The sequence below is a fragment of the Trachinotus anak genome, unplaced genomic scaffold (genome assembly GCF_046630095.1).
Source record: "Trachinotus anak isolate AG129_WGS33_773 ecotype Australia unplaced genomic scaffold, CSIRO_AGI_Tana_v1 ptg000025l, whole genome shotgun sequence".
NCBI lineage: Eukaryota > Metazoa > Chordata > Actinopteri > Carangiformes > Carangidae > Trachinotus > Trachinotus anak.
Window position 1 is genome coordinate 11,736,785 of NW_027273876.1, and position 25,935 is coordinate 11,762,719.

Here is a 25,935-nt window from a genome sequence, read left to right on the forward strand (position 1 = left end):
TTTACAAATGTTTTTTGTTTTTTTTTGTACATCTATTTCATGCATTGGAGGGACTCCCATAGACACCTATGTTGTTTAGATACTCAATATGTCATGGATGCCAGAAAGCTTTTTTTTTTTTTCCTTTTTTTTTTTGTCTCTTGTATTTGTACATGTCCTCACAAATGTTTCTGATCCCAGCTGCATTTTTTAGAACAGAGTCTCTCGCCTTTACAAACATTCTGTGGATTCGTATTCGGCTTTAAATCATCTTGCAGTCATCAAATAAAAATTTTGATGGCACGACATCCCTTTAAGAACCCCTTAAAGGCATTGGTGACGTTCCAAGCAACTTGTTTTTGTGTTTTTTTTTTATACACTTAATACAAAAAAAAAAAAAAAAAATCAACAAAACATCAACAGTTGTAAATCAATAAAAAGTGTTTTCCAGTCTCCACCAGGCTGGAAACTAAAGTAACCCATCTTTTTTGATCCTCCCCCTTTTTCCCTTGCTGGAGCCCAGTTTGCGAGTGCTTGCTAGATATTATCTGGACACTACAGACTACATACAAGCACGTACACAATGCAAAAAAACCCAACATAATTTTCCTTTTTTCTTCCCCCTGTCCTCTCTCTTTCTCCATTCCAGCATAGAACATCATAGAAGAAGACATGGCTGCCGTCCCCTCTCTCTGCAGCTCAGGGAGAAAAAAAAGGCTAAATGTCCCTCCTTTCACTCGTCCTATCTCACTTTTATACAGGCGGTAACAAAGATAAAAACATTTAACACAAACCTCCTCTTTTTTTGATCTGATATCACCTTAATCCAGTGGTATTACAGGTGGTTACATTCCTCCCTCCCTCTTTAATACCTGTGAGAATGGGAGAAAACCTCTCTACCCACCCTGAGTCTAAAGGAGCAGGGTGCAGCTCAATAATGTCAGTTTGTCCTCTCTCTGCCTTTCTGTGCATCAAGAGGAAAGGGTGATATCCCTAAATCCTCTGCATTTCAGCTAATATGAGAATTGAGATCCGTCCAAGAAAGGATGCAAGGCAAGGTGGCAAGCTGAGAGTATTGAGGTGCAGCCTGTGATAGCTACCTTCCTAAATCCCTCCCTTCTTGCTACCACCCTGTCCGCTCTCCTCCTCCTGCTGTCTAAGAGTAGGAGAGGTGGGAGCCATTAGAGATGTGAGAGGTGACTGAGGTGCTTCGGCTCAGGACTCCGTCGCTGCCCCCGGCGCCTCCGGGCCCCCCGCCGGACGCCGTCCTCCTCAGAGGCTGGGGGCTATTCCTCAGGGCCATCAGGCTTGGTGCACCACGCACAGCAAGCCCACCGCCACTGTATATCCCCCCCTGCGAGGAGGAGGAGGAAGAGGAAGAGGAGGACGGGCCGGAGATGGACGGAGGGGCAGGTGGCGGGGGAGGTAGCATGGCCAGGGACTGAGAGGAGGAGCGTGAGGGCAGGTGATGGGAGAAGGGCAGGGGGTGTGGGTGGGCCAGGTCACCGCCGGAGCCTCGTACTCCGGCCCACTCCCGCTCCCTCTCCTTCTCCCGCTCCCTATCTCGATCCCGCTCCCGCTCACGGTACAGCTGCGGTGTGCTCTGGTGGTGGTAGTGCTGGGGCAGGTGGTGGCGCTGGTGGTGGGAGGAAGACGAGGAGGAGGAGGAGGAAGAGGAGGCGGAGGAGCGGGACGAGTGGTGCACCTCCCTCCCGTCCCGCCCCAGCCCCAGGGCCATTCCCAGGCCGTGGGAGGAAGAGGACTCGCCCCTGCGGTCCCCCCCTGCCCCGCTGCTGCTGCTGTTGTGGCTGCGGCGGGAGTGCTGCTGCGAGGGCATGTTCTGCGGGTGCATGCCGTGGCTCCAGTGGCCGGCAGAGCGGGAGCTGGAGGGCGGGGCGTTGGAGTAGCCCTGCTTGGGGTAGGCCTCGCTGGGGATGCCTGTCAGCGCCATGTTGCTGAAGCCCAGACGCAAGCTCTCTGAGTCGAAGGACTCGATCTCGCTGGCCTGCCGCTCCAGCAGGGTGCGGATGCGTTCTGAGCGCTCGTTCTGCAGGGACAGCATCTCCTCCTCGATCTAGGAGAAGAGCAGGAGAAACACACAACAAGAGAGCAAGAGAAACACAATGTCATTAAAGAAAAAAAAAAAGTAGCATAATTAAACAGATTCTAGATGGAGATCTAGATTGAAAGTTCATTCCTTAGAAACAGCAGTAATCTCACCACAATGTCTGCTCTGTCACATGATCCTCCTTAGCAGATGAAGTCATGGACGTGTGGATTATGATATGCAGATAAATCTTTATTTTTTTTCAAAGGAAGATCATGTGAAATAATTGAAAGTTCCGGTACCTCTACTGACCGGATCTTGTGATGGGACTGTTGTCTGTCAGCTGCTGTCTCTAAAGCCAGGACTGAACTTTCCGTCTCATTTTTTAAGCTAACATAGCTGAGAAATCCTTTAAGCTCAGGAAGATCATATGATCTGACTGAAAGCTGCAGAACAGCCCCCGAGAGGACCTCTTGTTTAAATATTATTATCAAAGGTGCTGCAGTTGTAGAAAATTTTAAGTAAATGTAGGAGGGCTCAACATTGGACAGTTTTGCAAAAGCTAACAATGTAAAAGCTAACATCAGCGGCCTGCTGGTTCCTTACTTTGAAAAGAAATGATATCCAGCTTTAAGCCTTCTTACTTAGCCCAAATCAGTTCCTGTAACTCACCAAACTCTTGCTCAACATTTTAAGATTTTCTGTCATAGAAGTGACTCTAACCCTCTGCTCCAGCAGGGCGCGGCGGATGGACACCCTCTGCTCCAGGTCCTTGACCTCCCTCTCGTGCTGCGTGTCGGTGTGGATCTTGATCTTGCTCTGGTAGGCGTTGAGCAGCTCCAGCTCCTGCTGCAGCTGCATCCGCAGCACCTTGTACTCCGCTTCCTGGGTCTCATCCAATCGCAGCTAAGAGGCAGAAACAGGAGGGAGCGTGATGAAAAATGGATTTGGCGTGATTGTGTGAGCAAGAAATTCTGCTTTAGCGTTGGCAAGGGTAGAGGAGAGAAAGCTTAGAAAGTTTGACAAACGTAAAGAAAAGAGAGAGGGAGGGAGATGCACAAGAGAGACGAGGAGAGGATCAGGAGTGTGAGCTGCACGTGGTTTTGTTCAGTCAGTGTTTTGTGTCATTTGTGCCTGCAGATACTGTGAGGACTGAAACATTTTTTCAGAGTATATGTGAGAAATTAATAAAATAAAATCACAAAGTAAATTTAAGCGCATATTTTACTGATAAATTAAACTGCAGATATACTTTCAAACTGTGTGGATATGAAGAAAACCTGAACAAATCAGTATAATGTTGTTACAAAATGTAACAGTTGAACCGCTGTGACCTGTGTGTTGCCTGTCTTAAACCCTGGTTCTAGGAAACAAATTAAATGTTGTTTATTCATTTAAATTGCATATAAATAAATACTCTGACCTCAGGACTGACTTTAATCAGCGTGTGGGAAACCTTTCCACAGCAGGAGTAGATGTAGGGACAAACAAGGGCAGCAGGGATTTGGCTTACTGGGCTTACGTGGCACGCTGCCATGTGAGGTAATTAAAGAAGCACAGGGCGTTATGTCATTGAAGGGAACACAACATTTTATTACGTCCCATCTTCTTCCTACTATGTTTCATTCATTTAAAAGCCTGGGATTTGTGTGTGTGCGAGTCCCATGCTAACAGGGCAGTTAGGAGTCTAATGATAAGGAACTGTACAAAAATGATAGGATATATTTTAAAAATTAGGATATATTAAAATAAAAATTCATATTCAAAAAGCAAAACCCTCCCTAGCAGTGGTGAATTATTTTAACAATAATTGTTTCGGGGGTTTCATCTCCACCTCGCAAGCTCCACCCCAACCAACTACAACCAATACTAAAATGCAGACATTTTTCTGAATTGGGTATTTTTACTTTTCATACTTTGAGCCAATTTTTCCTAATTATACTTTTGAGTTAACGTAATTACACAGTGTTGTATTACTACTTTTATATGAGTAAAGAATCTAAAAACTGTGTCCACCAATGCCTCCCACCTCCCTGCAATAACTCAGTAACTCACATTATGGTTCTACTAGTTACTGCATTATAAGGTGTAAAATAAAGCCTAGCTACAGTTTGTTGTCTTTTCTGGTTTATGGTCCATGGAGCACATAAAAAAAACTTCTTATGTTAAACATTTTTTTGAACATAATTATTGTGATATAAGTGCTAATTTCACAAGAAAAATATAAAATTTATGATAGGTCTGGGGAAAGAAAAAACTTTTAACTCTTCCCAAAATAACTCTTTTTGACCCCAACCCTTAATAATTTATGTACAGTCCCTAACATTAAAGGCCTGGTTGTTGTCATCATTGTGACAAAGCAGTGTTATGTATGACGCTCATATGCGTGATGTATTTGTATTTACCATGTCATGAGTGACTGGAAAGATAATCTGATTTTTGAAAATGAATACCAAGTTGCATTCTGGGTAATGTAGGCGGGCAGGTTTTGACAGGGAATAAAAAAACGATATATACATATGGAATAAAAAAACGTTTTTTCTTTCTAAATTGGTGGAGTATTCCATTTAAGTTATGGTATATGGTCTAATTATGTGGCTGATTATCAGTGCTCGAAGACATGGCTGAACCTCAAACACATTTTCTTTCTTTAAAGCGTCAAATTTCATATCTCTGCTTAGTGTCTCTCTCCTGAGGCAGGTCAGATAATGACTTTTTCTCCCAAATATTCAGGAGGAAGGGATGTTTTGTCTTGTACAGAACTGTTTCATCGTAGGGGAGGCGGGATAGTGTAGCTCATTTGGTATAGAACTGGGATATGCAGGTTGAGGTGGAGATAAACACTGAGGGACTGGGAGGAGGCTGGTTGGCGGGCAGACAGGCGGGCAGACAGGCAGGCGAGTGGACGGGCGGGCAGGAAGGCCCCCAGGCCAGGCACAGCAGTGGTGGTGTGGTGCGAGTGTGAAGTGAACGACGTCTCCTTGCCTTACTCACAGCCTGTGTGGACAGCATATCATTGATGGAGTGGTCATACTGCTCGGCCAGGATGGCCAGCTTACGAGTCTGCTCATCCTTCAGCCGCTTCAGCACAGCCTTGTGGTCCGACTTGGGCGTGTTCTCCAGCAGGTGGTTGCGCAGGGCCTTGTACTGACGGGTCTGGATCTTACAGGTGTCCTGGAACTGACGCTTAATCTGAAGCTCTTTGGACTGGAGAGGAGAGAAGAGAGACGGAAGCAGCTGGGCTAAAGAGCTCCTGTGGTTTTATAAACGAACATGGTGGTGGATGTGTTGCACACAGAAAATTGTAATCGGTTTTGTTGATGACTGATGGTGAAAAACAGAAAAAGGACAAAGTATAAATGCCTGACAAATGTTGAATGTTTATACACTCCTGCACACTAATGCTGCCTTTATTTTGTCCACGTAATTTTTTATCAGTGCTTTGTGAAGGTCTGACACATTAAAAGCACGGATATATTGCTTTATGAAAAATTTAACAGAAAATCTAAATAATGGTTTATCTTCAACTCTTAAGTTTAAAGACTTTTGACTTTGGTTTGGAGTGGGCGGGGCTCAGTCAGGAAAAGGTGATCTCATAATGATCAAACCACGCCCACACCGTTCTGGTGAGAAATCAGCTGAAGTTAAACTTAGTTAAACTCTTAATACATAATGTACATATGTTTTTTTTTAACTGTTGCTTATGTCATGAATATTTAGTGTTACAGAAAAATACCTTAAATTTGAAGCGGGAGCTTTAAGTTGTAATAAAATGCTTCTTTAAGCTCTGCTTTGTCTTTACATCTCGCTGCTGAATTATTATATTTTTAACTAAAATCTTCAGTTGTAGTATTTTGTAAAAGCTGTAATGTATGTCTCCAACCAAGAAACACTTATAGTCTACTTTACCTCCAGTTTGCTGAAATGATGAAAATGTGACATTCTTAGATATGTTCATACTGAGTGGGGTGAAGTGAAGATGAGTCTGTGTGTGGGATTACTGTGGATTTCAGCAATAAAAAACGACTTAAACTGCAATAAAATGACTATAAATGGATGCAGAGATATTATTGCAGCGCAAATCCGTTTTTTTAAATACAATTTGTATGCATGAACAAATGTTGAGAATGTAACATTTGGGAAAATGTTTAAAGTTTTTTTATATATATATATATATATATATATATATATATATATATATATATATATATCCATCCATCAGTTCACATCCTTAAATGTATTCCAGCCTTATATATTTATTAGAAATATATTCATTGGAATTAGGTCTAGACAAAGTCAGAGAACCTGCTGGCATTATTTCAGGTGAAGTGTACACAAAGGGAGGGGCACAACAGATGACAACAGATAAAATGAGTGATGACACAGGAGGAGTGATGATGAACAAAATGGTAAAGGGATATTTCTATGAAACAATCTTTGTTGGTAGAGCAGAGAAAAGTAAACAAATGAAGACATGGTAATAATGGAAACAAAAATCATAAAAACAAACAAGACAATGATTTTACACACAAAAGAATTTATTTTTTTGTGTAAAGAAAAATCTGGAAGTATGACAAAATATTTTTCTATGCTCGCGAGCACACAGCCATACAGTATGCCGACAAACACTCATGCAGCTAAAATGAGAATAAAGACGACAACAAAATGGCTGCCAAACAGAATGCAGTACTGTACTTATAAATACTGCATAAATTAAATATAAAAAAAACAAAACAAAAAAAACAAAACAAAAAAAAACTCAAGGTGATATAACTCTGTGGAAACTCAAACACTCAGACGGTGTCACAACAAAACAGAATACAAACATGTAAACATACACAGAGGAACAGGAAATAACTGATACTGGAACACAAACGTAAAATCAATGGCAAAAAAAGTTACATTCAAATAAAACAATGTTTATAAAATATCTTTTTTAAAGCTAGACTTCCCAAATGCAGGTCACTCAAAAAGAAGTGCCCTTCCTTATTGTTCCCCTGGGTCAAAGTACAGTCAAGATTGAGTTTTCCTACTCAGTAATATCCCTCCATGTGAATGGCTCAAATGAGAGGGCACTTTTTTTATTTATATAATCAGCCTTTATGAGAACTGGAGCGTTTTACTGTTTAACCAGACTTCTCTTGCAGACTTGCAAATTTTAAAATCTTTATATTCACAAATCTGTGCATGACAACTGCACATTTTCACCTAATATTGGTACATTGTACTTAAATTTTTATTCATTGTGCACATTAGAGCATTTTTGTGTTTCAGTCCTAAAATGTGCAACAAGATATGAGACAAATACAGCAACATGTCAACTTTCTTTTTGGGCCAAAAGAAGTCGAGCTGAAACAGTTGATTGACATAAAAATTATCGGCAGCTAATTAATTGTTTCAGTTTTCACTTTTTTAAAAATTACATCTAAAATAGTGAAAAAATGTCAAACATTCTGTGGTTCCAAAAATAATCAGCAGATTAATGAGTATTGAAAATAACTGATCTGTTGTGATCTGTTCTCCCACATTTGGTATCATTTTTGAATGGTCTTTGAGACAGTGCAAAATTAAACGTGTCTGCAATAACTGGATATCTTCTTTCACATTCAGTAGTTTCTTCAATCTTTGGACGTATTTTATGATTGCATGTCTCAAAAGATTGTCTATGGCTTCATATAAATTAAGCTTCATTGAAATATTAAATATGTTTTTTTTTTATTATATTATACTTTTACTTCTCCCAGTATATCTGCTTTCTTATGTGTCCACCATAAAGTCAGGATATGTCACTTCACAGCAGACGATTAACATTTGTGTAAACAGCTTTAACTAGGCACTCAACTGCTGTAGATTCATATGATTATTAAGGGGAAAAATATCTAAGTGTTTACACGGTAAATCATAACAAGATTATTGCATAAAGCGCAATAAAAATAGTTGATCTAACTAGAATCTGAAAGATAATGATTTCATCAGCTGTAAATAAATCCATTGATGCCTCAACATGGAACAGTGAACTGGGTGGGCTTTACGTTCCAGCTAAATGGCCCCAATCTTTATTATTTTAAGTCCAATAAAGTAAGACCTTCTGCTAACCATCTTCCACTTCTAAACATAGAAAACATGTTTCAAATAATGTTGAATGTCTTGGAGTGGTCCTGGATATTTCTGCTCAGCTGTTTATTGCACTTATATACTAACTGAGAGCTAGTGTTCGGGGTGATGTTAGTGGAATTATTAAGCATCTTTTTTTGTTTTTCACAGTATTCAGCTTTGGGGAGTGGAGTTACAGTCGTGAAGCTATGCAACACTGTAATATTTGTTCTAAGCACTGAGACAACAGTGCACAAATGAGACCCTATGAAATAAGACCAATATAAAGAAACACAAACCATTGCACAAAAACGGTCTTAAAAATAACCATAAAAACATTTGTCTTACAAATTAAGAGCAAAATAATAAAATTAAAGAAACTTTAAGGAACTTTTACAAAAAGCACAATAATGAAATGATAGAACTTCACTGGGTTTGGTTCAGTAACCGTGGGTTAACTGCATGTTTACGTTTGCAGAGCCCACTGATTCAACAGTACGGCTTGTGTGCACACACGTATGCTTGTTTGGATGAGCATCGACAGCCAAAATCACTTTCAGCCAGCACACACAGATGCACAGATTTGTGTGTGTGTGTGTGTGTGTGTGTGTGTGTGTGTGTGTGTGTGTGCAGGGAAAATACACCTCATCTTTAAGAAATGTCACCAAAACCAGTCTGGGAATTACGTAACAAGAGAGACATTTGGGCCCAAATCAAAAAGACACACAAACAATTGTCGAACAATGGAACATAGAGCACGATCATGTTCACGCTAACACACTCGCACTCACACACACAACCAGCACATGTTCCTACACTTTCCTTCCATTTGTCTCGCGCTCTTGCTATCTCCACGGCCGGATTTTCCCCCTGACAAACCTTCCAGATGAAGTTCGCCTCAACCCACACTCCCACCTGCCGTCCTCGCGGAACATCCTCTCCCTCTCTTCCTTCCTCTGTCTCTCCCTCTCTCTTCTTCTCCTCTCCCTCTGCCTCCTCTCCCTCACCTCCCTGGGCAGCAGTCGGGGCAGCCTGCTCAGGACCTCCTTCTTCAAGAGGCCCAGAGTTTGCAGTTTGGTGCGGACAGTGAGCGGCAACTTTTTAAGGGCCTGTCTAGCAAGTGTTAGGACTACAGAGTTAGCCAGGTCTGCCAGCACCCCAAGGGGGCGTCTACTGAAACGCCTCACCCAGAGCAGGCCCCTGGCCAAGGGAGAGGCGTTAAAGCAGCGAGCCTGATACTCTAAAGGTAAGCTCTTCAGGGGGACTGGGATTTTGGACTGACGCACGCCCCAGTTGCGCCCTGCTTTGGGAAACATCTCATAGAGGTTACGCTCAGCCATACCGCCCAGGACTGACTGGCACATGGCAAACAGGGGTTTGGGGAGGCGGAAAAGGACTCGCATACAGAGGCGGTTGACTTTGCGGGGTGCGCGCTGGAGGAAGTCGCGGGCCGGCTTGACAATCAGCACAACGACCAAGTACAGGGAGAGGAAGAGGGAAGGAGAGCTGAGGAAGGACGCCGAGATCAAAATCATGGGGATGTAATAAATCCCCAAACTGAGGGAGAGTCCTAAACTAAAGAGGCCGCTGGCCCAGAGGCTGAGCGACAGGTAGGTGGAGAGAGATAGAGAGCAGCAGGAGCGAAGGAAGAGGTACGAGAAGAAAAGCGCCAATAGGGCGAGCTCAGCAGAGAGAATAACAGAGGCCACCGAGGGAAGAGGCGGGGAGCGACGCAGGGAGAGGAGGAAGATGGCGAGCAGCAGTAAAGTGAGGTTGGAGGGCTGGGCAGCAGCGGAGAGGGAGAGGAGGAGGCAGATGGCGTGAGAGAAGAGTGAGGGGAAAGACGTCTGGGTGGGGGGAGGGGGAGGAGGGGTGGAGATGGGTATGGGCTCCAGCTCCTCTGGGGTGTCAGGGAAGTAAAACTCAGAGAGCTCATCGATCTCTCGCGCACGGAGACGTCTCTTTTCTGGGGACGGGAATGAGATGAGCTCTGAGGGACAGCCATCAGCCACGCCTCTGCCCTCTTCTTCTTCTTCTTCTTCTTCTTCATCAGTGTCTACATGTGCAGTTTTACTGTGGTTCTCCTCGTACTCCCACTGCACTCCTTCTACTTCCCTCAAATCTGTCCCTTCTCCATCTATTTTCCACTCCTCCTTCTCACCCTCATCTTCTCTGTCTTCACTTCCCTTTCGTTTACTCTCATCATCAACCTCGTCTTTGCTTTCTGGGACACCTGTGTCTTCCATCTCCTCTGCTCCTCCTGTAAAAACTTCACCATCTTTAAATTCCACAACTGCTCCATCAAGCTCATCCTCAACATCGTATACCTCCTGAGATGCCACCTCCCTCTCCTTTTCTGTCTCACCCTCCACCTCAACTTCTCCCACCCCTGCCTCACTGTCCCAGCCGCCGCTCGGCCCCTCTGTTGTCTGGCTCTCTCCCTCCTCAGGCGACCCCTGGCTCTGGGTGCTCTCACTCACTTTGAGGCTCTTGGGCTGCTGGCGGACCTCCACGGCGTGTTTCTGACGCAGCTCCTGCTCACGCCTCTTGTTATACTCCATCTGGTTGGTGAGCTCTGTCTGGTGCTGCGTGCGGATAAGCTCGGCCCGCGTACGCTGCACCAAACCCAGCTGGCGGAACTCCAGCTCCTGGGTGGACTCGTGGTGACGCAGCAGCATCGCACACTCCAAGTCTTTCAGAGTCTGCTTTTTGTTCAGTTCCTAGAGAAGAGAACAGGATGAGAGAGAGACAGGAAGGACATTATAATACTAAGACTAAGCATGGGCAGCCTGCCAAAGTATAGAAGAATAAGAAACATAATAACTGTATTTTACTAAGTATATTTCTTAAATAATTCTTATATCAATTTTTGAGATATTTCAATATATATCTTATGTTTTGTATAAAAATATACAATGTATATTACACACATTTTTAACAATGGCGCTGAGAGGTGTTGATTCAACAGCCATTTTTAAGGTACTACTTAGCAGTAGTGTTGTATTGGACTAGATTTTATTCAAAGATCTTTCTAATGTTTTGTCTGTTCCCAAAATACACATGTGAAGTAATGCAAAGTATATTCCTCCTGTCCTTTAATCTTTTATTTAAAAGTCAAATATGACCATACATTATATATGTGAACTCTATGCAGGCCTTACTGTGTTAGAAAAGCCCAATAACAGGTATATTTTGATTTTACTATTTATTGATGTCATTTATTCTGTGTCCACCCCCACATTGCTCAAAGAAAACAAAAGTGCGTGAAATTCTAATACATTTCTGAAAAACATTTCCTGAATGAGTTACATAATAAATATTGAAAATTGACTGAAATATTTTTGGTGGTACTAGAATCCGGCAACAGATTCCCATACTGCATACTGTACCGCAGTGAAGCTCTAATCAATTCTATCTAAAATGTTTTTCAGGAGACTGATATTGTTGCTTCATTATTGATTTTCCCAGAAAAAAAACAAAAAAAAAAACAGAAAACTAAAAGGTACCTCTCGCAGCAGGTCTTGCTCCAGGTTGTGCTTTGCCAGCACCATCTTCCTCTTGTACTGGCGACACTGTAGCTCATAATACTGCCTCTGCCGTCGCAGCAGGCCTGCCTCTTCCTCCGCCTGCAGCTGCTGCAGACACTCCTTCTGATGCACCAACCACTCCTGTTTCTCCCGCTTTGGTGTCGACTGGTTCTCATTCAGTTCCTGGAGTGGAAAAAAAAAAACCCAGTAGAATTATAGGTTAAATTTACATGATAACAACCTGATAGATCAAGGCTGTTGTTATACTGTTACTACGATGCAGTTTGCTTGAAGTTGCAGGATAGTGGTGAAAGTAAATTTCTACTGAAATAAACTGGATGAAGGCATCAGAGACACAGAGATCTGATCAACAGTGGCCAATTTTCGCAAAATAAGAACTATGTTTCTATCCACGTGGTATCAGCTGAACATGGTATCAGCACCTCTTTGAGCTGCTCCTTGCGTTGTCGATACTGCCGCTTCTGGGACTCGAGCAGACTGGTCAACTCCTTCTTCTGCTGGCCTAGTATGTGCTGCTGGAACTTCTTCTCCTCAGTCAGGACTCCCTTTGTCTGAAAAAAAAACAAACAAACATGCAAACTCATTAACATCAGAAATTTGGGAATATGGGAATATTTACTGCATATTGCAGTATTACAAGATGTCCAAACTGGGTACCTGGGTACCATCAGCTCACCTCCTTCTCCAGAATAGCCTGGTGCTTCTTGGAGAGTTTTTCTCCCTCCATAGAGAAGCTGTTCCTCTGATTCTCCAGCTCTTTGTCCAGTCTCAGTTGGTGCTCGTCCATCTCTGCCTTCAGCTTGTTCTCCAGGCCCATCAGCTGCTTCTGGTGCTGTCGCCGCATCCGCTTGTACCTGTGAGGAGACGCAGGGCAGTAAGTTAGCGAGAAGGAAGAAGGTAAGCTCCGAGAGACACTGACACTACTCGACCGACTTTTTATTTCTAGCAAAGTTTTCACTGAAAGTTTTCGTTGTTCTTTCTTATGCTTAAACTTTACGGGTGTCCTGTTTACTTACAGTTTTACAATACAAATAGACTTGACAAGTGCTTCCTTTCTCACATATAGCATGAAAACTAGCCCTGTTTCACAACCGTCATCTTACCCAGACATCTGCTCTCTAAGGGCCGAGCCCTGCTCGTGTTCCTGGATCTGACGAGTGACGAGCGAGGCTGTTCTGATGGTGGCAAAATGGTCTCTCCCTCGACGGCGCCTCCCTCCTCCTCCTCCGCCACCGCCAGCAGACGAGGCTTCTCGCTGTGAGTCCACCTCTGGCTGATAGGGATCATCGTAGATGTTGTCATGGCTCTACACAGTTGAGACCAAGCAAAAGAGAAAGAAATTCAAGGATAGGAATTTTTAACTGACTCGTGTTTTATCTTGATGTCATCCTAGTACTAAATATTAAATGCACTGGTCATTAACCACATCTGGGGCTTTGGCTCAGTGAGGAGTCACTCAGCGGAAGCAGAAAGTCCGCCTGAAGCTTTGGCAGCTGATCTGGTGAGCCTACTACCATGCTGCAAGGTGACTTTCTGCTTTACTTTGTAGGTGGCAACACTGACATGTTTGTTGCGCATCCGCAGGTCTAAACTGGTGCTGCTATTGCTTTCCTTTTTCTGTAGGTGGTGCAGATTTGCATGTGTGGATCTGGTCTGACAGTTATAGAACAGCTTCCCCTGTGAACTATCTGCAGCCCATGTGGTAAAATAATTGTCAAACTCTGGGATTTAAGTTAGGCAGAGTGCTTCAAACTAAACAAAGCAAAAGTGCAGTGAATCATGGAACAAAAACATAACACATAAGCTTCCAATAACCTTTCAGAATTCACTCATTGCTATGATGCATCTTAAAACAAATATTATTTCAGTCATGTTTCTCCGTGCAGAAAATAGTGCATGGAAAAGAAAAGCCTCTTGGGTTTTCTCTATGAGGATAAAAACACTATGTGAAACAGATGGACATAGTGCCAGGTGTGTCAAACAGGGGTTTGGATTTTGGACTACAGTAAATCACTTGGACTGACCAGGGGCTTGTGCAGGACTGAGCTGTTGGAGGTGACGGTGTGCTCTCCCTCCTGCATCATTGCCATCTCCCCACTGTCATCAGAGCCGTCTGCCAGGCTGTTAACCGAGCTGCTCTGGGAGCTGGCGCTGATTGACATGGATGGCAGAGAGTGGGAGCTCTCCATGCTGTTGACTGTGCCGGTGCGCAGCATATACTGCTCCACATCCTGGCAGAAAGAAAAAAGGATTAGTTAAAAAAAAAAAAAAAAAAAAAAAAAAAAAAAAAAAAGCTTAAATAAAAAGCTTAAATAACCCTTTCAGGATGGTGAGTGGAGTTTTCTTTACTTCATAGGGTGATAGTAGTAATACACTGACCAGTTCATAGCCTACATCAACATGCAGTTGAAATACAGTAAAAATCTGCAACATACAAGCAGTGACACACAGGCCTTCACTCTAGAAAAGTGCAGCCCCACATTCTCTGAATTCCTTCATTTCCTTTTGGGGGGAACAGCCAACTGGAATTAAATGTTGATGGAAACAAAGGCCTTTGTATGGAGAGGAAGAGGTTCTAAGATCACAGCATATATCGAGAAGTACAATACAAAGGCAGGATGGATGCTAAAACCAGCTGTTTTCCCTTAAAGGCCCTGATACACGTTTCCCCTTCAAAAAGAGAAGGTTTTAGAGGGAAGATGGTGCTTCTTTATTTTGTTCATGGCTTCACATTGACTTGTAAATGTGAAAGAAGAAAAGACCCAGATACACAGTCTCTTCAGTCTTTTAAAGTGTTCTTGTTTCAGGCTTGTGGTGAGCAGGAAGTGCAACACTTTGCACAACTTTGAGGCAATGCAAAAAGTTCTCACTTCAAAAATCAGCCCACTCCAAACCATGGTTAAAGGGAACATGAAGTAAGATTTGAAACCTAGAAGTAGTGGGAGTAGTAGTAGTAGTAGTTTTTATATATTGCTTCAGTCACTGTAACTTTACAACCTCCCTGCATTTTTTTTTTTTTTTACCCTAATGTCTCCCTACAACTCTGTTGGCCTCTTCCTCCTGTCCTGTTCTTACCTCCTCCTCATCGCCTCCCTCTGGTGCGGGACCATTGTGTGCCTCGTGGAAGAGGATTTTCTTCATCTTCCGGTACTGAAGGTTGTCCAGCTCGCGGACAGCATCCTTGGTGCGTGCGATCAGATCCATCACAACTGTCATGGGACGCTCTCTGCATAGGAAGTGGTGCTGGGTGGACGGACAGGTTGCGAGAATAAGAGACAGGGACAGGTGAACAATTCAATAGTCTCATGGCTGTCAGAGATTAAGGTCCTTGTATATTAGGATTAACTGATGTAAAACCTACATGGTAATTGGTGATTACGCCTCAGATGCTGACCTTGATTTTTATTTATACAGGGATTATGTTTATCCATCAGAATAAGCAGTTTAAAAGAAATTAAAGTCACAGTGAAGGATCACTGCTGTGAAACATTTGTTTTTTTATCGCAGAAGAAAATACACCAGAGTATTTCAAGTATAGCTGATTTGGGATGGTGGTGGTGTCTCTGGCTAGACTCCAGCACTATCTGACATACACTCAGCTGCAGTTCAGTACAACAGCAGGGCACTAATAGCAGCTGGCTATTCAATCAAAGTATGGTACAGAAATACATATGTTACCAACAGCCAGTGCATATCGTGTTAGACAGTGTGTATTTTAAATGAAATAAACTGATGTAGCTATTCTGGAATCCTTTCTGTGTTTACGCTAATTAGATTGAGCCCATCAGATATACTGTACACATTAGTTACATGAAGTGTAAGAGTCATCACATCAACTGAATTACTCAGTCTTTGCTTAGAAAAGCTCCTTGCTGACGACGACTGTTTATCGCTCACATTGATAATGGCACATTTAACTTCCAGTTACTGCTTCCCTTTGCCAAGTTAGGAAAATCTTCTTAAAAGTAAAAGTGCTTAAAGTGCTAAAGTATTTGTTTCCCCAACAGCAACAAGCTGAGCTGCTTGTTATGCCAGCACATGCTTAAGCCAACAGTAAAAGCAGATGTAAACAGAGACCACTATAGTGTATATTAAACACTCGACAGCTGGCTGCAGCTGAAGAAAAAGGGCAGCACTTGATTTTTAAACAGCTAATTTAATTTAGAACACATGGTGTACAAACAGAGCTACAGTCTCTGTCTGCATGCTGTTTAATGTGACTATTATCACTAATGAGTATAATGCAATAACACATGACTGTGCAGCCCCATGCAGATGGTAACCAAAGCTAGAAATTCAGGGGCTAACACCATCCACTGAGAGCTCTTTGTGGATGACACTTAATGTACATTTCATTCTTTTATTACAACATACAAATGATACTTATTCCTTCCATTTAAAATAATCTGCCCCCCTAAAAGCTTTTCTTACTCAGATTTCCTCTTTGCTTACATCACAAAGATAATCTTTAGTAATAAGTAATAATCAAAAGTCTTCGCCTGCCTTAATAGACAACATTAAACAATGTTTGTGAGGCCTTGTACCTTCAGCAGCACATCAGAGGTAGGTCTGTCCTGGGCGATCTTCTGCAAACAGGAGTCCACAAAATTGCGGAAATAATCCGACCTGAAAATGAGAAAAATGCCATTATACAGGCACCGATCACATGTGATTGTGACAAATGACAACAGCATGTAAGTGTTGTTCAACTGCTACATACACAAATGTATCCATGTGCTCATTCTTTATTATTTTCTTAAAGCTCTATGTGGTGACTTCCTCATAGTAAATATACTGTGTTCATTTTTCCGTTTGTATTTTAGAATATCACAAACAATCATCTTAAGGCCCTTCAGCGTTACCGAGTTAATGGTGCACTGGTGCAAGAACAGCAGTGCAACACAGGAAGTGTTGAGGGTTTTATTTATATTGAACGAAGATGATAAAACCAATGTTGTAGCTTCACAGAGATCTGAAGGCACCATGTAACAAACACTTGTTTATTGCCTAGTGTCAACTAAATGCAACAAACTAATATTTGAATTCCTGCACCAGCACTTTGTCAGCCATGGCTTTACTAAAATCTGTCAAATTCATGTCATACACCAAGCAGACTTCCTGGTAATAGTATGTAACATCATAAATTCGATCAATCCTTTGGAAAAGAATATGTTAACAGAGCCTCAATAACATTAGCAGCTTTTATTGTCAGTAAAATCTGCAAGATGACCTGAAGCAACATAAGAAAAACTCCTCTTTGCACATTATTTATTATTTATTTATATTCGTCATTAAGGACCAGTTAGGAAATTTCACCATGTCTCACCAGTGATTAGACTGCAACACAGGGCTCTCATTCTGGGCGATGTGGTATAAGGCACTCATAGCATTCATGTTGAACAGAGGAGGCTTCCTTTCCGCTAGAGAGTGACAAAGCACAACATAGCGTGACAGAGAGCGGCAGATAAAGAGCAAGAACAAATAAAAAATAAAAAAGAAGAGAGGAGAAAGCAAAGAAAAGGGTTGGATGCTTTCAGCTTTGTGAACACACACACACACACACACACACACACACACACACACACACACACACACACACACACACACACACACACACACACGGACCATTTCATGGCCATTTCTTACCCAGCTCTATGCAGGTAATGCCAAGTGACCACACATCCACCTTCCCATCGTACTGACCCTCGTCCATGGCCAGAATCACCTCAGGGGCCATCCTGCATGGAGGAAACAACCAAACAATTCAGCCACTTTCAGCTCATTTCCTTTGATCCTGGACTAACAGGGAACAGCGCCTCAGGGCTCACTGACATTTCCAGGGTCCACACCACATGTGCAAATCTATGAGGGTTAGGCTGCTTCATGTACAGTAACAACAGGAACCTGTAGCTGCTGATTAGTTGAGAGTTGACAGTAAAACACTAAATCCTTGTTGGTTCCAGGGCCTCATATACACACAGCATGTAAAAATATATAAATAATATGTAAATAAATATCAGCGTGTCAATGAAAATACATCACTTTGGCTTCCTTTGATCTCTTGAAATAAAAGGCTCAGTTACATTAAAGATAAGAGTTAATCAGTGTGATCCTCACTCCGCTGCATGCTTTGACTACATTTGAATCTGACTCTCACGCTGCCACACCTTGTTGGTAGCTTTTCACTTTACTAGCGTGACAATAAATGAAAGCACAGCCTGTCAGAGGTGAGTAGTTGGCTATCTGAAGTTTGTTGTATTGCAAATCAAACTGAAGCTACTGAAATTGTCTGACCGGATACCATAAGGAGAAAAGTGATTCCTTTTGTGACTTTTATTAAAAAAAAAAAAAACAAGAAAAAAGAAAATGAAATTTCTAAATAACAAAAAAAAAAAAGTTTTTTAAAATCAAAGCCCATGTTTGACATTGTTTATAGTCAAGTGTGTCATTGAAAATACATCACTTTTAATAAAATTCTTTTAATAAAATTCCATCTCAGAGTTCTTTGAGTTCTTTGATAATACTACCTCCTTAGTGATTTCTCTTTACTGAAGTCAACATTTGCTGCAATAGCCAGCCATTTCCATTCAGTCATCATCCAGCAACTAAACAATTATTTTCATTATTGATTAATCTAACAATTATTTTGTTGATTAATCAATGAACTGTTTGGTTTTAAAATAAATTTAGAAAATGGCAAAAAATTGTGTCCTCAAATGTTTGGCTTTGTCCCAACAGGCCACAAACCCAAAGATGTTCAGTTTACCATTAAATAAAGCAGAGAAAAGCAGAAAATTCGACATTATATTTCAGAAGCTGGAGCCAGAGACTGATTGGAAGTCCACAAATGGAGGGACTACTTTTTAGTAAAAATGTGTTTGGCAAAACTGATGCATCATACTGACATGAACACAAGCTCACACCATCATCTCATGACGAGGATGACACTGACGGGGAAAAGGTTTGGTGTCTTACCAGTAAGGCGTTCCCACAAAGGAGTTAGCTGGAGCAACGATGGAGGCAGAGCCAAAGTCTCCCAGTTTGACCTGACCTGGCTCCGTTAGCAAGATGTTTCCTGCCTTCACATCCCTGAGAGAGACAGGAGAGAGAAGAAAATGACAAGTCAGGAAAAACTGTGAGGAAGTCAAAACAAATAGAGACAAGAGAGAGAAAATGTATTGGTAGAAGCACTAAAATGTGTTGCTGCACAGTGTGTGAACACCATTGCATAAGCTTATCTTAGGCAGCACAGTTTGTGCTTTCTCCACTGTATTTGTTTTGTCTCTTGTCTAAGTGTGGGGGAGGAGAGCAGAGCAGATACAGATAGTGAGAAAAGGAAGGGGGGTGGGGGTGGGGGGGTGGGTTACCTGTGAATCATGTTGTGCGAGTGAAGATACACTAGTCCCTGCAGTGCACCATGGGTTATGGCAGCTATTTCCACTTCCTGAAGGGGTTTCTTGTGGACTGGGTGAAGAAAGATATTTGAGGATATTAGTCACTCTTCATGTCCACAACTAATACATAATTAGCTCATTACAATTTCTTAATTACTCATTCATCTCTGTTATTTCATACTTACCTTCCAAGAGGTCAGAAGCTGAGCCCAAGCAGTACTCCATCACCAGCTAGGAGAGAGAGAGAGGGGGTGTTAAAATGCATGCTATTTTAGGGAGCACACTCAACTTTTAGGTCTTTTTCACACTTGACCCGAATGGAAAGAGTTTTTTGGACCGGAGGCACTTTTCTCTGAGAGTTCAGTGCATTTATTAAACTGTAAGAGGCTGTTGTGGAGTGAAGGTGCAGCCCAGAAAAGTGTTCACATGGCCACTTCAAAATGGAGGTCTGAGGTTTGCTTCCAGAGAACAGGAGCATTTCCAGTATCCAGTATCACGGCAGCATAATCTGTCATTATGCTCAGTAAGAATATGGTCCTGTGTGCATCACCATAAAATACACTTAAAGTACAGCAGATAGCAGCGACTTTGTCAGGGCATCAAGAAACTTTTAAGCAACTCTAGACATCTGTTTTGGCCTGAGCTAAATTTAGGCTCCAGGTTGTGTTGGTTCAGGTTCAGGTCAAACACAGACCTCGTAGCAACTATGATTCAAGTGCCAGTTCATAGCTACAATAAGGAAGCACTGGGCACCACTGTAATTGATATTAGCACAAGGGGTTGACATGTTATTAGCATTAAAAACAAAGTCAGGCTTTGTTGTTGATTTCCCATCTAAGAGAGAGTGAAAGAGAAAGTGGGAATATACATCTAACTCAAACAACACATTCACACAGCAGTAAATACAAAGAACAACATGAGTCTATGTTGTTGTTTTCTGTGAAAATTGTGGGCCAACATGCTGCTATTGTTTTGCTGCTATTTGTCATTAAGACTTCTCTGCGTTTCTTCAAGGTTCTTCAAATGCAGCGGAAACACAAACAGGAAGGTGCAAACTGGACTTTTCGTTTGTAGGTTCTACTTCCTGAGTTTAGTTTCCCTTGGCCCCATGTTTGTTTCTATTATTCTGGCCACCTCATTTATATCAACGAGCAAAAGATAAATAACAAAAGCAAAAAGAAGCAAATCTTAAGTTGGATGTGTTGACATGGACCTGTTTGTTTGAAGGTGCTTTTTCACCTTCGTTTTGCTTGCCACTGGGACCCAAGTAACAGCATTATCATACGGAGAAAAACCTTCTCTACATACCAAATGATGTTTTTCATGAATGTAACGTAGATGGTGTTACGTTTAAGATTGTGCACACACACGCAAACACACACTCACCCATGCTGTGTGCTCTCTCAGGTAGCAGCCACGGTACTCAACGGTGTTGGGGTGACGCAGTTTCTGGAGAAACTTCACTTCCTTGATGATATCCTGCCATTTCTGGAACACGAACAGAGCCACAATTATAGATAAGAAAACCTCACTGATAAACTGATCTTTCATCTACAATAGAGGGAGAACAAGAGTTTTTCCAGGACCTACCTCATTGGACTGTTTGCCACTATAGGACATCTTCTTGATGGCCACCACCTCATTGGTGCGGATGTCATGGGCCTAATGTGGAAAAGTTAGGGACAACTGATTATGAATTACTTCTCCTCAAGTCTCTCTCAGTTTTCTCTGAACACTAAAGATGCCCCTGCTTCGTATTTCTGACAGCATAATTTCAGTGAAGTTAAATTATCATTTGATGAGGATCACAGCACCGACGTGACAAACTGTATTCACACAAAATACCAGAGAACTCTGGGATTAATCAGCAATTTTTAACTTCAGACCCATGAAGAAGAACAAGGATTTCTGCTGAGCTGCGTTCCCTCTTCTCTTCTCCCATCGATCCCTTCATCCATGATTAGCTCTTCTTCACCCTTCATTAACCAGAGCTTTTCATCCACCACTTACAAGTTCTCCTTCACCATCACCATGTTTTTACCTTTTTCTCGCTACTGCCACCTTTAATCATCAGCTGATGGGTTTGTCTACCTTGTGATCCTATTGGCAGAACCATCATTAGCTTCCTCCTCTCTAACAGACACCATCTGACCCACAACATCCCTCTTCCCATTGTCAGGCCTTTGCTGTGCTTACCTTTTCTTGCCAACTATTACCTTGACTCTACCTATGTTCATCAAAGTGAAATTAAATGATGTGAAAGAGCAGCAGTTAATTTCATCTATGCTGTTTTATTTTCCACATCAGTGCGAGAGTTCTTGGGTTGGACTATGTGCTGAAACAGCCAGAACTGCTACAATGAACAATTGTGATGGAAATTAATTGAATTTTATGTCCATTTGATATCAAAAAAATCTATCTCAGGTTCGTAGAGTCCAAGGTGATTTCTTAAAATTTCACCAAGAAAATCAACACATTTGAACAAGATTACTTATATTATCAATATGTATTCCATTTCTTACATTATATTTTGATTAAATAGGTCAAATTTCAGTCTTTAAACAACATCTTAACAAGATTAATAATCTATACAACTTTCTAGCTAGCTCTCCCTGTGCAAAGCAGGACACAAACAGAAATCGATACTACAAAAGTCTTAAATTTGTAACAAGTGAAAAGTGCTAGCTTGCCAGGAGTATGTGTCAGTGTGACTGAAAAACAAGAATTCTTTGTCCAGAATTCAAGAACAGATTTTCAGCTTTTCAGCGACCTAATAATTAGATGTCCATAGAGATGTATTTGTATCAGTAAAATGTTAGTGTTAATTCTAACTGATCACTTAATTTCCTACATTCAAGTTAAAACTAATTCTGCAACTTTAGTTCATACAGCTCAGAGGTAAAAGAAAATGTAGACCTACAGGAGAAAACTGGTATCTTAATTAAATTGGGGCCCATATGCTTAATGTATTAACGAAAAGATGACACCTCATGGCTGCAACACGTGTGCATGCAAACTGTGGCACAAATATCCCATCACTTTTACAAACCCAAGCACCAAGAAAAGGAACTTACGAAGTAGACTGCTCCGAAGCTCCCATGGCCTATCTCCCTCAGGTCTGTGAAGAGCTTCTCGGGATCCTCCCTGGAGAACAGTTCAGCCACCTCCGGGTCCTTCAGGCTCCCGGCCCGCACACTCGACGGCATGGCCAGCGCCTGGTGAGCATGGAAGAGACACAGTGGGTGAGCATCTGTTTGGAGGGATTACCCACATTTGTGTTGGAAACATGAGCCACTGAGGAAATATGGTCCAGTCTGTCAAATATAAGCGACACATTGGTGGCCGGGTTTTTTTTTTTTTTTTTTTTAAACATCCAGCACTGTACATCTAGTGGTTTGCTAATCATGACTTTTTAGTACACTGCTGCAGTACACATATGCTAAATCACAGTGTCTCCCAATTACACAGAGCACCTTTCTAGCCTCACTTGTATGTTATTTCTATCTATATGTTTTCACATTAACACTAAATTACTCTCTGTAATATCCAGTAGTGCTGCTGGTACTGCTGATCCCACCACAAATCAACACATGAGGTCGCAGCTCAATGCAGTTTTTTCCGCTCCACAGGGTGAAGTCACTTTGGTTCATGTGTGAAAAGCATTTCCTGCTCTACACCTGTACTTCCACTGTCTAAGAATTTACAAAATGCTAATTTTTGTTGACTCATATGGAAGGAAAACAATAAAGTGCCCATCAGCTTCAGACGACCATCCACCCACCCACCCACCCATTCATTCGTTCATCCATCATCTCCCATCTGCCTCTCGACCAGAAATATACGGCTGAACAATAAAGGAAAAACTCAACATTGCTATATTTTTCATTTCTACAATTAACACTGCAATGTTCAAAAATAGTTAATTACCACAATTTTCACCTGATGCAGTATAGGTAGCTTTTATCTTTAGTAAATCCAAGTGGAAGTGGGGAAGAAATGAATACCTGTTTTTGCACCATGTCATGTTTCTAAGAGATCAAAATATCTTAAAATGGCAGACGCCACATCTTTTTCCTTTGGCGATTCAGAATCAAAAATTGGCCCAAAATGCGTCATATTTTCATTGTTTGCTAAACAAAACATTCCCCTCAGTGATTCTGACAAGTCATTAACTAGTCACAGGCGTGCACACTCAGTGGCATGACTGTCCTCGTTAGACAGCGAGCATGTGTGTGAAACCAGTTAATGAAATAAAATAAAATCAGGGTAAATAACCAGGTGGACGAGACAGTTTGTTGTCAGCATCATGAAAAAACAAACCGTGATTGTTTCAATTTTCTATCAAGGAGTAAAATGTATAGTGATTAGCCTTACATGTAATGTTGATCCTAATACAACAAAGGTTTAGAAATAAATCTTTTAAAGCTGAGGTCATGGTCATGCAGAGAATTTACCATTAAAAGGATATTAAAGGGTAAGGATAGTACAGAATAGAGGCAGATCAATACTTGATTTCTGAGGCTGATACTGATGTTTGGGAATTCTTGAAATCACATTACAATATATGAGTCAATAATATAATAATTTCTTAAAACACATAATGAACAATCTCGATATAGATCCCTTGCATTTGCTTTTTTTAGAATAACTGTGACTGAGCAGGACATTTTACAGCATCAGCCTGGCCAACAGTAAAGAAACACACCTCTCTGAGACGCAGCAGACAATGGTAGGCCAAAATTCACAAGATAAAAGTACACTGCCAACCACTTTAGTAGGCAAATGATTTGCATACTGTGTAGGAACAGTGTGACCACAAGTTTTACTTTTTTTAAAACCTAAACCTACGTATTTGAACGTTTGATATCTCTGAAAAGCCGTTCAAAGGTTTACTGACCAATTATGGAAAAGGAGTGGTGTACATGACTGGCTAAAGCATTGAGGGCTAAGTTTCTGTAATAAATATGTGGCTATTGGAAACCCAGATAAGGCTATTAAACACTGAAACTGATGGGTGATTTGATCAATTTTATATTATGTCCTATTAGGTTGTGCGATATGACACTGAAGATTGTGAGAAAATGGGAGATTTGTCATGCATGGTGTCTGTCAACTTCCAAAATCTACAAAGAAACATAAGGTATTATCTTTAAAACTCCTGACACATTACCTATTAATTCAAATTAGCTTGTTTACAGTATTTTGTTTCTAAAATGTAATTTGTTCTACTGGAGAAGACCTACGTAAAAGCACATCATCTTAGTGACAGTTGCAGCCTTTTTGAACCACATTTCACATTTATTTTGGGGAGTACAGTTGCTGTAAAGATCTTTCTGCAAACAGAAAATCAGTGTTCAGTGTTTGAGACACAGAGTGATGCTTGAGGCTACCATTTCTCCCTTCTCCAGGAGGAGAGAGATGCTGAAACTCAAACTATTCTAAAATATATGTACATTAATTGTACGTGTAGCCCAGAAATGCAGCTGTAGTGCAGACCTGGCAGCTGTGTGATGCACCCTTTGTCAAGTTACCAGCCTGACATTGGGGTACATCATGGGACACTAGGATTTTGCCAAAGGGTTTTTGTTGAAATGCAACACATGCTGGATATTTCAGTAACTAAACACTTGGACTTTCATGGCTGTATTTCAAACACTTCAAAATGAACACGTACGAGACAAAATATTTCTTTCATGGCCATTTTGCTACCGTCCAAAGAGGAAGCATGTGGTTCCTTTTAAAAAATGAGAAGTTCTTTATATCATGCAATCAAGCCTCAAGCAAGCTCTCAATCCATCTTTTTTTAAAAAGCCATCCATGTCATACTCACTCCAGACCCACTGAGGAAGAGGCAACAAACGCTTCAATTATGTGGTTTCATCCAAGACTATCTCTGCAACCTACATGCAATTTTAAAACCTTGGATCACCCTGGGCATATTGTGGGAAACAAAACGCATATTGTCCTTGGCTGGTGAGAGACAGAGAAGTAATTCTCTAGATATGTGCTTGCCATTAGTATCATGCACAGTGTGCATCTCAGCTGAGCAAGTTAGATGGCTTTTGCACTTGGCTGGTCAATTAGGCTAGCTTTGCTCTTGTTCAACGAAGAAATGCATGACATGTATTCAACAGTAGACAACAACAACTCCAGGCTGGATGGGTGTTCAGGGTGCAGGCCAACAACAAGCCTGCACGTCAATGTCAACCTCTCCGGGATCTGAAAACGGGGTAGCTAGTGCTGCTAGCTGGTCTTTCCCCTGCCAGCAGAGGTGGAGAGGCGCGTTCAGCTACTTTGTCACACTGAATGATTTATAACATGTCTTACCGTGGCTTTTGGGATCCACTGTAGCTAGCTCAGGAGCTAGCTAACCGGCCTGGCTGGAAAATATTGGTCTCACTCCCCTTTCCTCGGCACTGGTGTCTATTCAACACGAAAAAACCACATTCTGTCTGTCGATGCTTTTTCTCGAAGTCCCCTCCATCCCGATGCTCCCAGTCAAACGGACAGCTAGCACATCTGCACGACCTGACATGAGTAAAGTGCCAGTCAGTTGAAGTGACAGCTAGCTGCTGACTGACGCCTGCCAGCTAGCAGCTGAGCTGTCTCCAGAAGAAAACCAACGGCTGCCTCTAGCCGCTGTTAGCACCGCCGCTAACTAAATAACGTAACGCCAGGAGCCGCCTGCGACGTTTTCAACGGGAGACTGGTTCATTAATTTCCACGGGTCCGCTCCGCTCTCCACTCCGTGCTGTCATTACGTTAGTGCTGTCGGCGGATTTCATCTCCAGTCCGTGGTATCCCCATTTTGCTCGACTCTCATCCGTTTTTGTTCAGGACTTCATGATGGCGGAGCGGGGCGGGAGCCGAAAGG

General features: G+C 41.9%; 1 protein-coding gene across 2 annotated transcripts; it reads right to left on the reverse strand.

The window, feature by feature from the left end:
- taok2b (TAO kinase 2b) lies at positions 1–25,935 on the reverse strand. Of its 2 annotated transcripts, XM_071461988.1 has the most exons (20): positions 25,389–25,935; positions 22,136–22,276; positions 20,652–20,723; positions 20,448–20,549; positions 19,247–19,292; positions 19,035–19,131; positions 18,643–18,756; positions 17,314–17,405; positions 16,994–17,087; positions 16,212–16,293; positions 14,743–14,910; positions 13,692–13,898; positions 12,771–12,973; positions 12,344–12,521; positions 12,090–12,218; positions 11,626–11,829; positions 10,600–10,839; positions 5,021–5,233; positions 2,750–2,932; positions 1–2,053 (listed from the first exon to the last, which is right to left on the reverse strand). In XM_071461988.1, the coding sequence occupies exons 2-20, from the start codon at positions 22,265–22,267 to the stop codon at positions 1,136–1,138; spliced, it is 3,474 nt and encodes a 1,157-aa protein (XP_071318089.1). In that variant the 5' UTR covers positions 22,268–22,276; positions 25,389–25,935; the 3' UTR covers positions 1–1,135. The 2 variants fall into 2 exon arrangements, with proteins under 2 accessions (XP_071318089.1, XP_071318088.1); XM_071461987.1 differs by lacking the exons at positions 1–2,053; positions 2,750–2,932; positions 5,021–5,233 and having other exon boundaries at positions 6,333–10,839.